This window comes from Podarcis cretensis (genome assembly GCF_951804945.1).
Source record: "Podarcis cretensis genome assembly, chromosome: 15".
In the NCBI taxonomy this organism is placed as follows: domain Eukaryota; kingdom Metazoa; phylum Chordata; class Lepidosauria; order Squamata; family Lacertidae; genus Podarcis; species Podarcis cretensis.
The window spans coordinates 2,084,743-2,097,191 of record NC_137185.1 but is presented as its reverse complement, the minus strand read 5'-3'; the positions used below and the strand labels follow the sequence as shown (position 1 = coordinate 2,097,191).

At 51.2% G+C, this 12,449-nt stretch overlaps 1 protein-coding gene across 4 annotated transcripts in view; it reads left to right on the top strand.

The window, feature by feature from the left end:
* SSH2 (slingshot protein phosphatase 2) overlaps positions 1 to 8,897 on the top strand; it is a 132,488-nt gene extending 123,591 nt beyond the window's left edge. For all 4 annotated transcript variants that reach the window (XM_079955397.1, XM_079955396.1, XM_079955395.1 and 1 more), the window contains 2 exons: positions 2,290 to 3,148; positions 3,684 to 8,897. In XM_079955397.1, coding sequence (XP_079811523.1) covers positions 2,290 to 3,148; positions 3,684 to 5,666 — 2,842 coding nt within the window. In that variant the 3' untranslated portion in view covers positions 5,667 to 8,897. The remainder of the gene's footprint in view (positions 1 to 2,289; positions 3,149 to 3,683) is intronic.
* The last annotated feature ends 3,552 nt before the right edge of the window (positions 8,898 to 12,449 follow it).

Genomic DNA, 12,449 nt, shown 5'->3' with positions numbered 1-12,449 from the left:
CTGTTGACCAGCAGCTAAAAGTACTGTAGTCCGGAGAAACCTTCTTGACCCCTGCCTTGCGGCCTTGTTTACCATCGCTGCCCACCCTGGGGCAGATCATTTGCTGGTTCACATTCATATGATTAGCTCTTGGGTTTCAGAGCCTGACTGTGCAGGGAAGGTTGTGGTTCTTGGGTTACACCTTTGCCAGGGTGTGAGAGTGGGCTGTGGGGCCAGGGGGTTTTCCAGCAGCAACTGCTTTTTGATGCACTGTCAAGCCACATTCCCTCCCACCAGCAAGATCCTGCTCCTATTCCCTTGGACCTCCTTCCTCCCAAAACTCCCTGTCTCTTTTTTCCCCTGCACAAGTTGTGGGTTTTTCCTTAGAAACCTAACAAGAACTTCACAACAGACTGGCTGCTGGGTCAGACCAGTGACTCATGCAGCCGAGCATCCTGTTCTAGCAGTGACCAGCCAGGTGTCCTGATGGGAAGCCCCAAAGCAGGAGCTGAGCGAAACAGCAACAGTCATCCCGTTTGTGATTCCCAGCAGCTGATATTCAGAGGCGTAGTGCCTCCCACGGTAGAAGCAGATTGTAGCCACCTTGGCTAGCAATGTTTGATAGCCTTATCATCCCAAGAATTTGTCTAAGCCCCTTTAAAAGCCATCCATGTTGGTGGTATTGTTATTGTTGTTATTTTTATTATTATTTAATTAAATTTGTGTACCTGCGGGTCTCAGGGTGGTCACAAAATAAAACCACAAAATGCATAATAAAAATAAGAACAAAAACAACCCAGTCTCCCCCAAAAACCCATTTTAAAAGGGCATGGAATGTCAAATCAGCCCAAGATCTGGTTGAAGAGGAACGCTTTTGCCTGGCGCCTACAGGTACATAATGAAGGCGCCAGGCAAACCTCCCTTGGGAAGAGCACTCCACAAATGGGGAGCCACTGCAGAAAAGGCCCCGTTCTCGCATTGCCGCTCTCCGGACCTCTCGGACGCACTGAGTGAATAATTCCATCCTTTTCTCTGTCCTGAATCCTTTTGTCTGATGTTCCTAAGTTCCGGTATTATGGGGGAGGGAGAAAACATTGCAACTCCCCTTATTTGCCCTTACTTCTAACTCTAAAGCCCCAAATATTTATAACTTCGGTGTTTCTCAACAACCCTGCCACAGTTAAAAGTTGAATCGCGTGGAAGTGATCCCGATCCTTGTGCCCCTCAGAACATGCCATGTACTGGTGGTGGCCATTGGCGGAGTGCAGCCTGCTTGACAGCCTCCCCTTGGTCACCTCTCGTATGGCTACGTTAGGAGGGCTGCTACCATCTCTGGAGCGCAGCTTGCACTGAGAAGGGGAAGACGGAAGCAGCGTCCCTGGCTCTCTGGCTTTGGACAGAGTCCGTGCTCCCTCTAGGGGCCAGAGCTTGTAAGTTGTGGAGCAGACGGCACAAAACAACCGCAACAGCCAGGCTGCTGCCCTTCTTCTCATCAGCTGCAACAACATGTTTTTGTTCCCTGGAAGAGAACTGCCCTCCGTGTCCCCGGTGGCAGCAGCACGATTCTGGGAACAGGTGGCCAAGCAGGAACAAAACCAGCATCTGACCAGAGACTGCAAGCGCCTGACTTGAGCATTGTGGTTGCAGAGCCCCTTTGCAGGGCAAAAAACAACCTCCCTCCTCCTGGATCCCGACCCAATAGGCTATATTAGACCTTGAGAGCTGTTCCAACAGAATTGTGCAAGTCTGGTCCTCTTTCCATCATCAGAGTTCAAGGGCACTTTTCCACTCAGGCAGAAACACTCAAGGAGGGGAGTGCCAAGCAGGGGCAGTAAGGGGGGGTGGCCTGGGGAGAGTCCTGAGGGCCAGATGGAGAGGGCTGCAGGGCCGCATTCAGCCCCCAGCCCTGATGATCCCCCCCTTTAATAGGCACTGTTGATTTGTACGATACAGTGGAATCGCATGACACTTGAGTCCTGGCTCTGCTTCCAGGAAGGGTGCTGTCAGCAGCAGGGGACCAGCTGTTCTCCAGAGTCCTCTTCCCAGCTCAACAGGTGTCCCTGCTTTGGCACAGAGTCAGTCAACACTGGCAATTTGCATAATACACGGAGGCCCCTTCATTCTTTGGGACAGAACTCTGGTTGTTTCAGGGGACCAGGAGAGCCGATCGCGGACTAACCCCATCTCAAATGCAGCGCTTCCATCCCCTCTCGCGAACTCTCCCCATGCTGCCTTTTCCTCTTCGTGCCTTTTGTCTGAGCGGCTTTCGAACCCAGTGCTGATTCTCTCCCCCTGTCTCCTTCCCCGCAGTAAGCAGCGGCACAACAAGCTGTGGCGCTCGCACTCCGACAGCGACCTCTCCGACCACCACGAGCCCATGGGCAAGTCCGGGATGGAGGTGAGCAAGAAGGAGATCACCACGTCGGCGGACCAGATCTCGGAGAGCAAGACCTCCTGCGGCCATCACCACGTGCCCATGTCCCCTGGGCCCATGACCGCTGGTCCGCACATGGAACACTTGTGCCATCTGGGTGCTGATGCCGCCGGGAACTTGTGCAGCATCGAGCGGGTGGTGCAGCTAGAGATCACCACGAGAGACTTCAGTACCGAGCAGATGGAGGACAAGCTGAACTTGAACAACATCAACGGGTGCTCCTCCGGTTGCTGCTTGGACGACTCAAAGTTCCCCCTGGATAATTGCAATGCCTCGGATGCCTTGCTGCAGCAGCGAGAGGTCTTGGGGGCAGCGGCAGAGTTCCCCGACTTGGCAGTGGACGACTTGGAGAAGGACGCCCTCAAGCAAGGAGACGGGAACATCCACCTGGTGCCCATGGAAGAGCTGGAGTCTTGCTTGCAGGACATCTCCAACCATAACTCGCCCAGCCCCCCTCCTGTGACCTCCTTGCCGGAGGAGACAGACTTTGGCGCCGACCGGATCGACTTCTTCAGCGCCTTGGAGAAGTTTGTGGAGCTCTCTCAGGACAGCCGGCCACGGACTTGTTCCCACTCCAGGACGGAGGATCAGGGGGGCGGGAGGAACGGTCTCTCCAAAGTGTCGGGGCTGGAGCTGTCGCCCTCCAACCCCACGGAAGATGCTCAAGGAAGCAACTCCTCGGACAACTCGCCGCAGCCGTCCGAGGGGTCCTCGGTGGAGGAGGAGCGGCTGAAGGTACGCGCGGCGGGCGGTGCTTTTCTGCCAAGTGTTTTGAAAATAGGAGCCCCTGCCAGAAGAGTCGAATATTGGGAGTGCAAGAGGGGGATGAGGGAGCAAACGACACTGAGGCACAGAAAGATTGGAACAGTGGCAGGAAAGATCAGAATATTTATGGGGCTGGAACTAAGGCAAAGTGACCCACTCAGAGGCCATTGAAGTAGGGGGATTTCGGAGGGGGGTAGCTCACAGAACTCAGCAATGCTCTCCCCAATTCCTCATGCTACTGTCTGCCAAGTTTTAAGATGTTCAGAATGACTTCGATGGGGCATTGTGAGGCTTCTGAATGTGGCAGCCAGCAGGGTGAGGAGCCCTGGGGACACAGCGATGGAAGTTGGGCCCTACCCTCAGAATCCACTGCCACACCATTTGTTTCCCCTCCAAGTTAGAAAGGTGGTGAACTACAGAATATTTTGTCAAAACGCTTGCTGAACGTTGGGAGCATTTTATTTGTAAAATTCTAACCCATTCTTCTTTTCTCTTAAATTTAAAGCTCTCTGAACCGAGCCGTTCGGGTGGCCTGACTCGTTCTCACTCTGAAAATGCCATCTCTGTGAAAGACATCATCACCGAGATCGAATCGATCCACCAGGGGGCAGGGCAGGGACAGGCAAAGACGGACGCCTTGAACAATCCGGTCCTGGTGTCGAAGAGAAACACGGTCCATGAGCTCCCTGCCGAGTCAGCCTGGGAAAGCAAGCCTCGGAAAGCCGAGCCGGGCGAAGGCAGTGGCTCGGTCCCGAAGGAGGCGGCTAGCGAGCCTTTGAAAGCGGACCGAGAAGCCACTTCAGCCCAGCCGGTGCCTTCTTGTAAGCTGGATGTAGAAGATGGTGGCAACTCGGGAGAAGACTCGGCAGAGGGCCATCCGAACCCCGGGCCCAAATGGTGCCCTGGATCGGTACGGCGTGCCACCCTGGAGTTTGAGGAGCGCCTGCGGCAAGAGCAGGAGCTGCAACACTCTACCCCTGTTGTCCTGCTACCCATCCGGAAGAACTCCAGGATCGAATCCTCAGCAGTGGCCGACCCCACAGCGAAGGGGAAGCACGAAGAGCCATCTCACGAGCCGACCCAGTTCTCTGGGGAGAAGGTAGCCTCAAGAGCTGGGGGTGCAGAGACTGGGGCTGGTTTGGAACAGCCCCCTGAAATGCCGCCGGCGTCTTCTCCCCCACAAGATGGCCTGTTGGCAGAGCTGGAGGGGCTGGCCAGAGAGCACCGCTTGGTGGTTTCTCTGGAAATCCCGGACAGCCTCCCTGCCCCTGGCCTTCTGCTTCCGAAAAGGATTGAAATCATAGAGTACACCCACGCGGTCAGGTTGCCCAGCCCCACTGGGCTGGAAAGGGGCCACACGCGAGATGACTCGGAGGAAACCAAGATGGCCACCACCTCGTTGGCAGTGGACGAAAACTGCAACGCTGCTTTGTGTTCCCAGAATCCCCTGGGAGCCTTGCCCAAGCCAGGGCCTTCCGAGCCAGAGAGCAAAGACTTTAAGAAGGCCATTTTTACCTTGGGTAGCCCTGGGGAAGATGCTGTCAGAGGACCGGTTGACATGCGCACCTCTCCTCCTGTGAGTCGGGCAAGGTGCCCCCCTCCGCTGCCCTCCAGTCGCCAGCCCTTCGTTTGCTTGCAGGGGGTCACTCAGGACAGCACAAGCACCGACCCTGAGCCAGCCCCTCTGGGGGGATATGCTGGCAACGGACAGTTTGCCTTTGAGGAGAGGGGAGGTGCTCTGCGCCGGAGGAGCGAGGGCGCTTTGACACACTGGAGCCCAGAGGACTATGACCTACGCACTCATAAGGTGGGCACAGGTGCCAACACTGTGGGGGCTGCTGCCACACCTCTCCTTCGCTACAGCCTTCCTCACAGCTCCAGCAGTGACCGCATCAGAGACCTGAGCGGGGACACCGTGAGGCAGTGGGCAAAGGACGTTGAGGCCCGGGTCCAGCAAGCAGGCCTCACGCTCCCTTCTCAGATGAAGCGCTCAGCGTCACTGGCGAAGCTGGGCGGCCTGAACTTGTCAAAAGACGACTTGCCCTCGGGGAACCCCTTCCCTTCCAGCGCCAGGCCAGCCACTCTGGAATCACTCTGGGGCCCCTCCGGCCACGGGGAAGCACTCTCGCAGGGCGGCCTAGCTTTGCCAACACCAGAACCTGCCCCCTCGTCGTTGCCCGCCCCCCAGCCCACGGCGCATTTTGTCGAGCAGCTCAAGATGGCGGCTGAATCCATCGCCCTCAGCAGCCCCGTGGAGAGGCCTCTTGCGCAGTATGCCAAAGAGTTCAGCCTAGCCCAGCAGCTTCCGGGTGCAAAATTGACTAGCCCCCTAGAGGCCCCACTGCCAGGGCTGGCGACGCCGCCCCACCCACCCCACTGGTTGGCTGTGCTCCCCCGGCCCCAGCATGGTAGAACTCGACCGCCCAGAAGGCTGAGAAAGGCAAATGACAGGAAACGAACAACCAACCCGTTGTACAACACCATGTGAACTCCAGCCCTCTCTCTCCCCCCTCTCCTCCCCTCACAACAACTTGACTTATTTTGCAACACCCTCGTCGTGTTTTCTCCAAATGGGACAGATGTAATATATATTGAAACATGCACTTTATTGGTTTAATTTTTATATGTTTGTTATTTTTACTGTTTCTGTTGCATGTGGGTTTTGAGGTGGCTGGTTTTCATGGTTCTCCCCATCCCACCCCCTGTGCAAATGACTGCAAGATCACATTTCCCCCCCTTAATTTAAAAAAAAAAAGTTTTAAACCCTTAACGAACCTCAACATTTAAATTTTTATTTTATTTTTTTTGGTCTTAAAAGAACACCCCTCCTTTAAAACAAAAGAGAGAAGGGAAGAAAAATATCTGAAATGCTTTCTTTCATTGGGCCAAAAGAAGGTGCTCTTTTATTGTTTTAAAAGAATTACGGATTTTGTGGCATATGGGGTTGCAGAAGGAAGAAAGGAAGACAATTAGGAGGGAAAGGAAGACCATTGGGAGGGAAAGGAAGACCATTGGGGGTGAGGGGTGTTCTCTTAAAACAAACTTCATTCTTTTTTAGGGGTTTAACCCTTTCATTACTTGAATAAAGCTGTGGGCCTTTTCAAGAATATGGCCATATCATCTGTTTCCTTTCTCCTCTTCCACCCCTGCCCCCCTTCTTGGTTCCCCTTCCTCCTCCTTCCCCAGTCCTGAAATTGCCTGGCCTTCTCTCCCTGCTCTGTCTGATACAATCCAGAAGCTGACTAGTTTATACAAATATATACCCCCACCCTTTGTGTTCTTCTCCATCATTCCCTGTCGCTTCTTGCAAAAAGGCTTGTGTCTCTTACATTGTACATAACAGTGCTCATGTAGATAACTCATGGGGTGGGGCAGCGGCATCTTTTCGTTTTGGTCCCAGAGGAAAGGGGCGATGAGGCATCTCTTCTGCAAACTGGAAAGTGGATTTGCCTATTTAACATTGTTTTCTCTGTGGTTAACCAGTGGCAAATCTGCAGACACTTTCTGGAACGGGCTTAACTCCTTTTCCCTTTTCTCTGACACTTGCCTCTCTTCCATTATTTCTTTCTTTAAAAGGTGATTATTTCTGTCAGCTTGTGCCAAATGTATGCATGTTTCTCTCTCTCTGAAAAGCAAAGAAAACCTTCAGCCTGCATGATCCTCTTGTTCCCAATGCGTTGTCTACAAGGCACAACTGTCCGGTGTTTTAGCAAGGACGTCTGATGGCACAGCGCGCCAATGCACTCCCCGTCTTGCGCACACATGTGTGCCGTTACATTTTATTTTTTCTGGAGATCAGGGTTTCGGGTTTTTTAAATGTCCTCAATAACACGCCCCAGTTGTGCTTAGTTCTGTGGTGCGCCAAGACCTCGTGTGTCAAACTGTGGTCCCAAACTAGCGTCTCTAAATTTCCATGTTTTTATGGAGAAGTCTTTTGATACCTCCCATCTTATGCACCCAGGAATCTTTGCAGGAATAGAATAATAACCCTGCTTCCTAATGAGAAAGAAGTAGGCCGTTTTAACCCCTTCTCTTAGGAGAACAGGCTGGCAAATGCTGCACTATAGGAGAATATCATGACAAGATATTTTGCGGGGGGGGGGGTGCTTTCCCACAAGCCTCCTGCAAGTAAGAGAGGAAGGAGACCCTAAAACTAGCCAGGGGAACTTGTTGCCAATCAAATATCCCTTCCAAAGTAGAAAGTGGCTGCTATCATCACTGCATGTTGACATTTGCCTTGATTCTTTGTTTAAGCCTCAGCAAAGATGGGTGCTTCTCAAATGTGAGAGAATCATCTGTGACTAAATTCCAGGCGGATTTACTTTATTTTTTTCAGACCTCACCGGGGTGTTGAGGAGTGTGTGTGTGCCTGCCTCCCTCTTAGATTTCCTCTTCCTCGTCCCCTTTCCCCACTGCAGGTCCAGGCCTCTTGTGAACTTTGCAAAACGGAGGGTTCTGTAAGCGTAAGATGTTTTGCCCTGATCTTTTGCTGAGCAATTCTCCCGGAAACCGGGCTTTGTGTGTTGGTTTTTGCAAAGTGTCTTTCTGATGACTTCTCTGCCAGAGCCCCAAGTCAGACTAGGAACTGTTTTACCTTCCATTGCTTTCAGAATCCAGGGTTGGCATTGAGGCCTCTTCCGGAAGCCAAATCTGTGCCTTCTATCTCATCTCTGCCAGGGGTTTTGTTGTTGTTGTTGTTGGGGGGGGTATCCCCCCATCTCTGTCCCCCTCTTAATATTAAACCCCTGCTCTTTAACTTTGCACTCTGTGACCGATCCCAAACTGCCACGTTTATCAAAACTGGATTGCTGAAATGCATTGTAGCTGTTGGTGAGTTTTGTTCTTCTGTATGCAGATCTGCTTGTGGGAAGAAAAACAACTATACCACTGGTTCAAAGCATGGCTGTTGGTTTGTTTCTCTGTTTTAGAAAAAAAAGGGCATTTTCTTTCTTACTCCAATGTATAAAGTTGATGTTTTCTTTCAGGGCGTCTTCCCCTCTTTCTCCCCCCCCCCATTTTTTTTTGGGGGGGGTTGCCCTGTGAATGTCAAAAATGTTCAGCATCATCTCAGCAGCAACTCTCCCCTCTCCCAGTTTCCAGCTCTTTGACCTAGCTGTATACTGTGAGCTTTTGTTGAGCCTTGCACAAAGAGAGGGGTGTGGAGATCTGGGTGGGTGTTTCTGTGTGTGTGTGTGTGTGTGTGTGTGTGTGTGTGTGTGTGTGTGTGTTTTGGGTCCTTGCTGATTCTGTATGTGGACAAAACAGATCTATATAAATATATATAATATTTTCTGTACCATGCATTCAGCTGAGTCTGTATCCTCCTCCCCGTTTCTCCCAGTTGTCAGCTGGCTCTCTCTTTCTCTCTGTGTGTGTGTCAAACCCACCTGGCTTGTAAGAGAATGATTTCACCCTAAACCGCGAAATTGGCAAACCACCACTCCTTTTGTTTATTTTTTTAAATTGGCAGGATGGGAGTTCTGTCTTCCTTCGATGCCTCTCCCCTTTCTGGGGGCTTTGCTTTTTCCTCCCCCTCCTCCCCCCCCCCCAACCAAACAACTCAGCCTTGGATGGATCTCTCCCCCATCCACAAAAAGTTGCCATCTCAACATGCTTGTCCAGAGCCAAAGGGCTAAAGGTGGGAGGAATCACTCTGCTTAACTCTCCAAGCTCGCCATTAGATGCCCCCTTTGGAGTGATGCTACTCCCCCCACCCCAATGGCTTGTGTTGGGGAATATCCCTTCAAACCTCAAAGGAGGCCACCAAACAGGGGAGACCCACACACACACACCTCCCGCTTTCTTGATTTCCCAGCCCAGGTTAAACTCCGGCTGTTGAAATGGGCTGTGCCTACTGGAATAACAAGCCCTGTTGTGGAATCCAAATATCCATGTTTCGCACTGATAGCAGGCCTTGGTGCCTTTTTTGGGGGGTGGGGGAGCTGCCTTCAAGGCTGTCTCAGCCACTTCCGGTCAAGAATTTGGCAAGAGCGTTGTGGCCTCTTGTCTTGATCCATCTCTCTCTCTCTCTCTCTCTCTCTCTTTCTCTAAACACAGCCCTTTCCTATGGCGATTGTGGCTGTGGGGTCTTTTGCAAATTTGGAGCCCTCCTGCAATGTCTTGGGGGAGAAACACCTCCTTTTATTGCGGTCTTCTTTTCTTTCTTTTTTACATATCCTCCCCCTGCCCCTTGACCTTTGCTCTCCACCCACCCAAGAGTGGCTTGTACCATAGACTTTTGCCCAACAAAGGTGTTCGGCTGTTTTTAAATGTGAACTACTGCGTTTTCAGGGTGCGGATTCAACGTTCTTGTTACTGAATAAATTTTTATTTTGAGAATCGAGCGTGTCTTGTCTGAATCGGGTTGCGGTTCATCAGTGGGCCACGAAGGAAAGTCAGGAGCCTGGGTGGTTGAGGGGGCAGCAGCTGGGGCAGGCCCCTTAAAATTTCAGGTACCACCTAACACCAACATTTGTAAGTATTTGGTCTTTTAGTGTGGAACTTTGGAACTCCCTGCCCATTGAGGTCAGGCAGCAGCCTTCACTGTTCTCTTCTCAGCACCTGCTAATAACATTCTTCTTTACACAAGCCTACCTAGATATTTAGGAAGTTGAAGCAAGTTTCAATCCGGTTTTAGTCTATTATGTTTTCTTGTTTCATTATTCTTGTTAATTTTTCTTGCTTTATTCTTTCTGTCAACCACTTTGTGGTTGTTGTGGTTGTTTTTAACAGTCGAGGGGTGTATTTATGAAATAAATTATGTAAACCACTTGGTGAGGTCCACCTGAAAAGCCAGTATATCAATAATGTAATTTTATTCATTTCATAAAATTTGGTATATTGGCTGATTGTAAATAAAAAAATGCAAGACCTCAGAGTGGTTTGCAGAGGGAAGTGGGGGGTGGGCAGATGGGGCTGGGCAACCTGCAAAGGGAGACTCTGATCCTAAAGCTCTGCTGTCTTCTCTCTTTGGGAGAAGAAAAGGCTAAGGAGTAAACTCCACAAATCAGGAGTGGTTGTATGGTGCCTTGTAGGCCTCCTTCTGGCAGCCCAGCTGGTGCCAGACATCTTGCTCTGCTATCCTTTGGACCACATCAGCGAGGTTGAGAGGGGGGTCTGGTCGTCTGGGCAGCCCAGGACTCCCAGACTTGTGTCCTGGAGAGGTGACTTTGGTGCTGCTAGTGAAGCAGTCTTACTCCCCACCCACCCCATTGTCTCTTGAGACAGATAGATGCCAACAACAGCTATTCTGAGAGATCAGTTGGGTTAGCCTTGAAATGGCTAGTGGCTAAGAAGTGTTAACAAATGGGGGGGGGGGTTGCTCCTTTTTTACTTGCACTTACTCTTGTGCAAGAAGTGTATTATACAGCAGCGATCTTCCTGCCAACGTACTCAAGGCAGTTGGCATTTTACAAGCGGTCCCAGGGTACAGCTCCCCACGGTGGGGGAGGGGATGGATTCCATGCTAGGGAGCGTAAAATCATAGAATTTTAGAGTTGGAAGGCATCCACGAGGATCATCTAGTCCAGTGATGGCCAAACTCAGCCCTCCAGCTGTTTTGGGACTACAGTTCCCATCATCCCTGACCACTGGTCCTGTTAGCTAGGGATGATGGGAGTTGTAGTCCAAAAATAGCTGGAGGGCCAAGTTTGGCCATCGGTCCCCTGCAATGCAGGAATTGCAGTTGAGGAATCCCAGGCAGGTGGCTATTCAACCTCTGTTTAACACCTCCAATGGAGGAGAGTCCACGGATTAGGAAAGGGACTGAATTTTTAAAATAAAATAAAAAATGGGAATAAATGACTGTTTGCCACATCTCAAAAAAAGGATTCCACAGAGCTGGGAAATGTATAACCCAAAATGATAGCAACCGCCCCTTAAAAAGACAGGTTTGTTTGTTTATTATTCCCTTCCCCCATTTTTTTTATACATACCTGCTTTCCCACGATAAACCAAATTTTGTTTTCAGAAACAATGGAACGGTGGGCAAGGGATTGCTGAGGATATTCTCTGCATCCCTGGGCAGGAAGGAGATGCTGGTGCTAACATATTGATGCTTTTGAATTCTGGTGCTGGAGGAGACAAGTCCCCTGGACTGCAAGAAGATCAAACCTCTCCATTCTGAAGGAAATCAGCCCTGAGTGTTCACTGGAAGGACAGATCGTGAAGCTGAGGCTCCAGTACTTTGGCCACCTCATGAGAAGAGAAGACTCCCTGGAGAAGACCCTGATGTTGGGAAAGATGGAGGGCACAAGGAGAAGGGGACGGCAGAGGACGAGATGGTGGGACAGTGTTCTCGAAGCTACCAGCATGAGTTTGACCAAACTGCAGGAGGCAGTGGAAGACAGGAGTGCCTGGCGTGCTCTGGTTCAGGGGGTCACGAAGAGGTGGACACGACTAAACAACAAAGCAACCCATCTGTATTTGGGAAATGCCTTTATGCAATAGCAAAGGGTGTCCAGCAGAGGGCCTGCAGTCTAGAACTACGCTCCATGACATCATAGCACAGGGGGTCCTAAACCTTTTCAGGGGCCTGCACCCTTGGTTCCATAAACTCACTCCCAGTCCTACTTACCCTACCCTTTAAAAAGCATTATTCAGAACAAGGGTGGCGCTGTGGGTTAAACCACAGAGCCTAGGACTTGCCAATCAGAAGGTCGGCGGTTCGAATCCCCACGACGGGGTGAGCTCCCGTTGCTCGGTCCCTGCTCCTGCCAACCTAGCAGTTCAAAAGCACGTCAAAGTGCAAGTAGATCAATAGGTACCGCTCTGCCGGGAAGATAAACGGCGTTTCCGTGCGCTGCTCTGGTTCGCCAGAAGCGGCTTAGTCATGCTGGCCACATGACCCGGAAGCTGTACGCCGGCTCCCTCGGCCAGTAAAGCGAGATGAGCATCGCAACCCCAGAGTCAGCCACGACTGGACCTAATGGTCAGGGGTCCCTTTACCCTTTACCTTTTACTTTGCCCAACCCACTAAGGCAGATAAAAACACAAATAAAATTCAAAACAGACGCAGCCGATTGCATTGTTTTACACGTTTATTCAAAATCCATTTAAAACTATTTAGTTTAATGGTTTTTGGCGCCCGTCTGTCTCGGGAGGCAATGGAGAAGTTCGCCTTTGGGGGTGAAGTCAAAACTGTTGGCAGCTTGCAGCGCCTGCTGTGGCTGTAGAGACTAATGCAGGAGAGACAAGTTTCGTTGCCGCTTTCCACAAAGAACATGGGGGGAATCCGTTAGGCAAAACTTGTCTGGAGGCTTCTCCTGGGGAT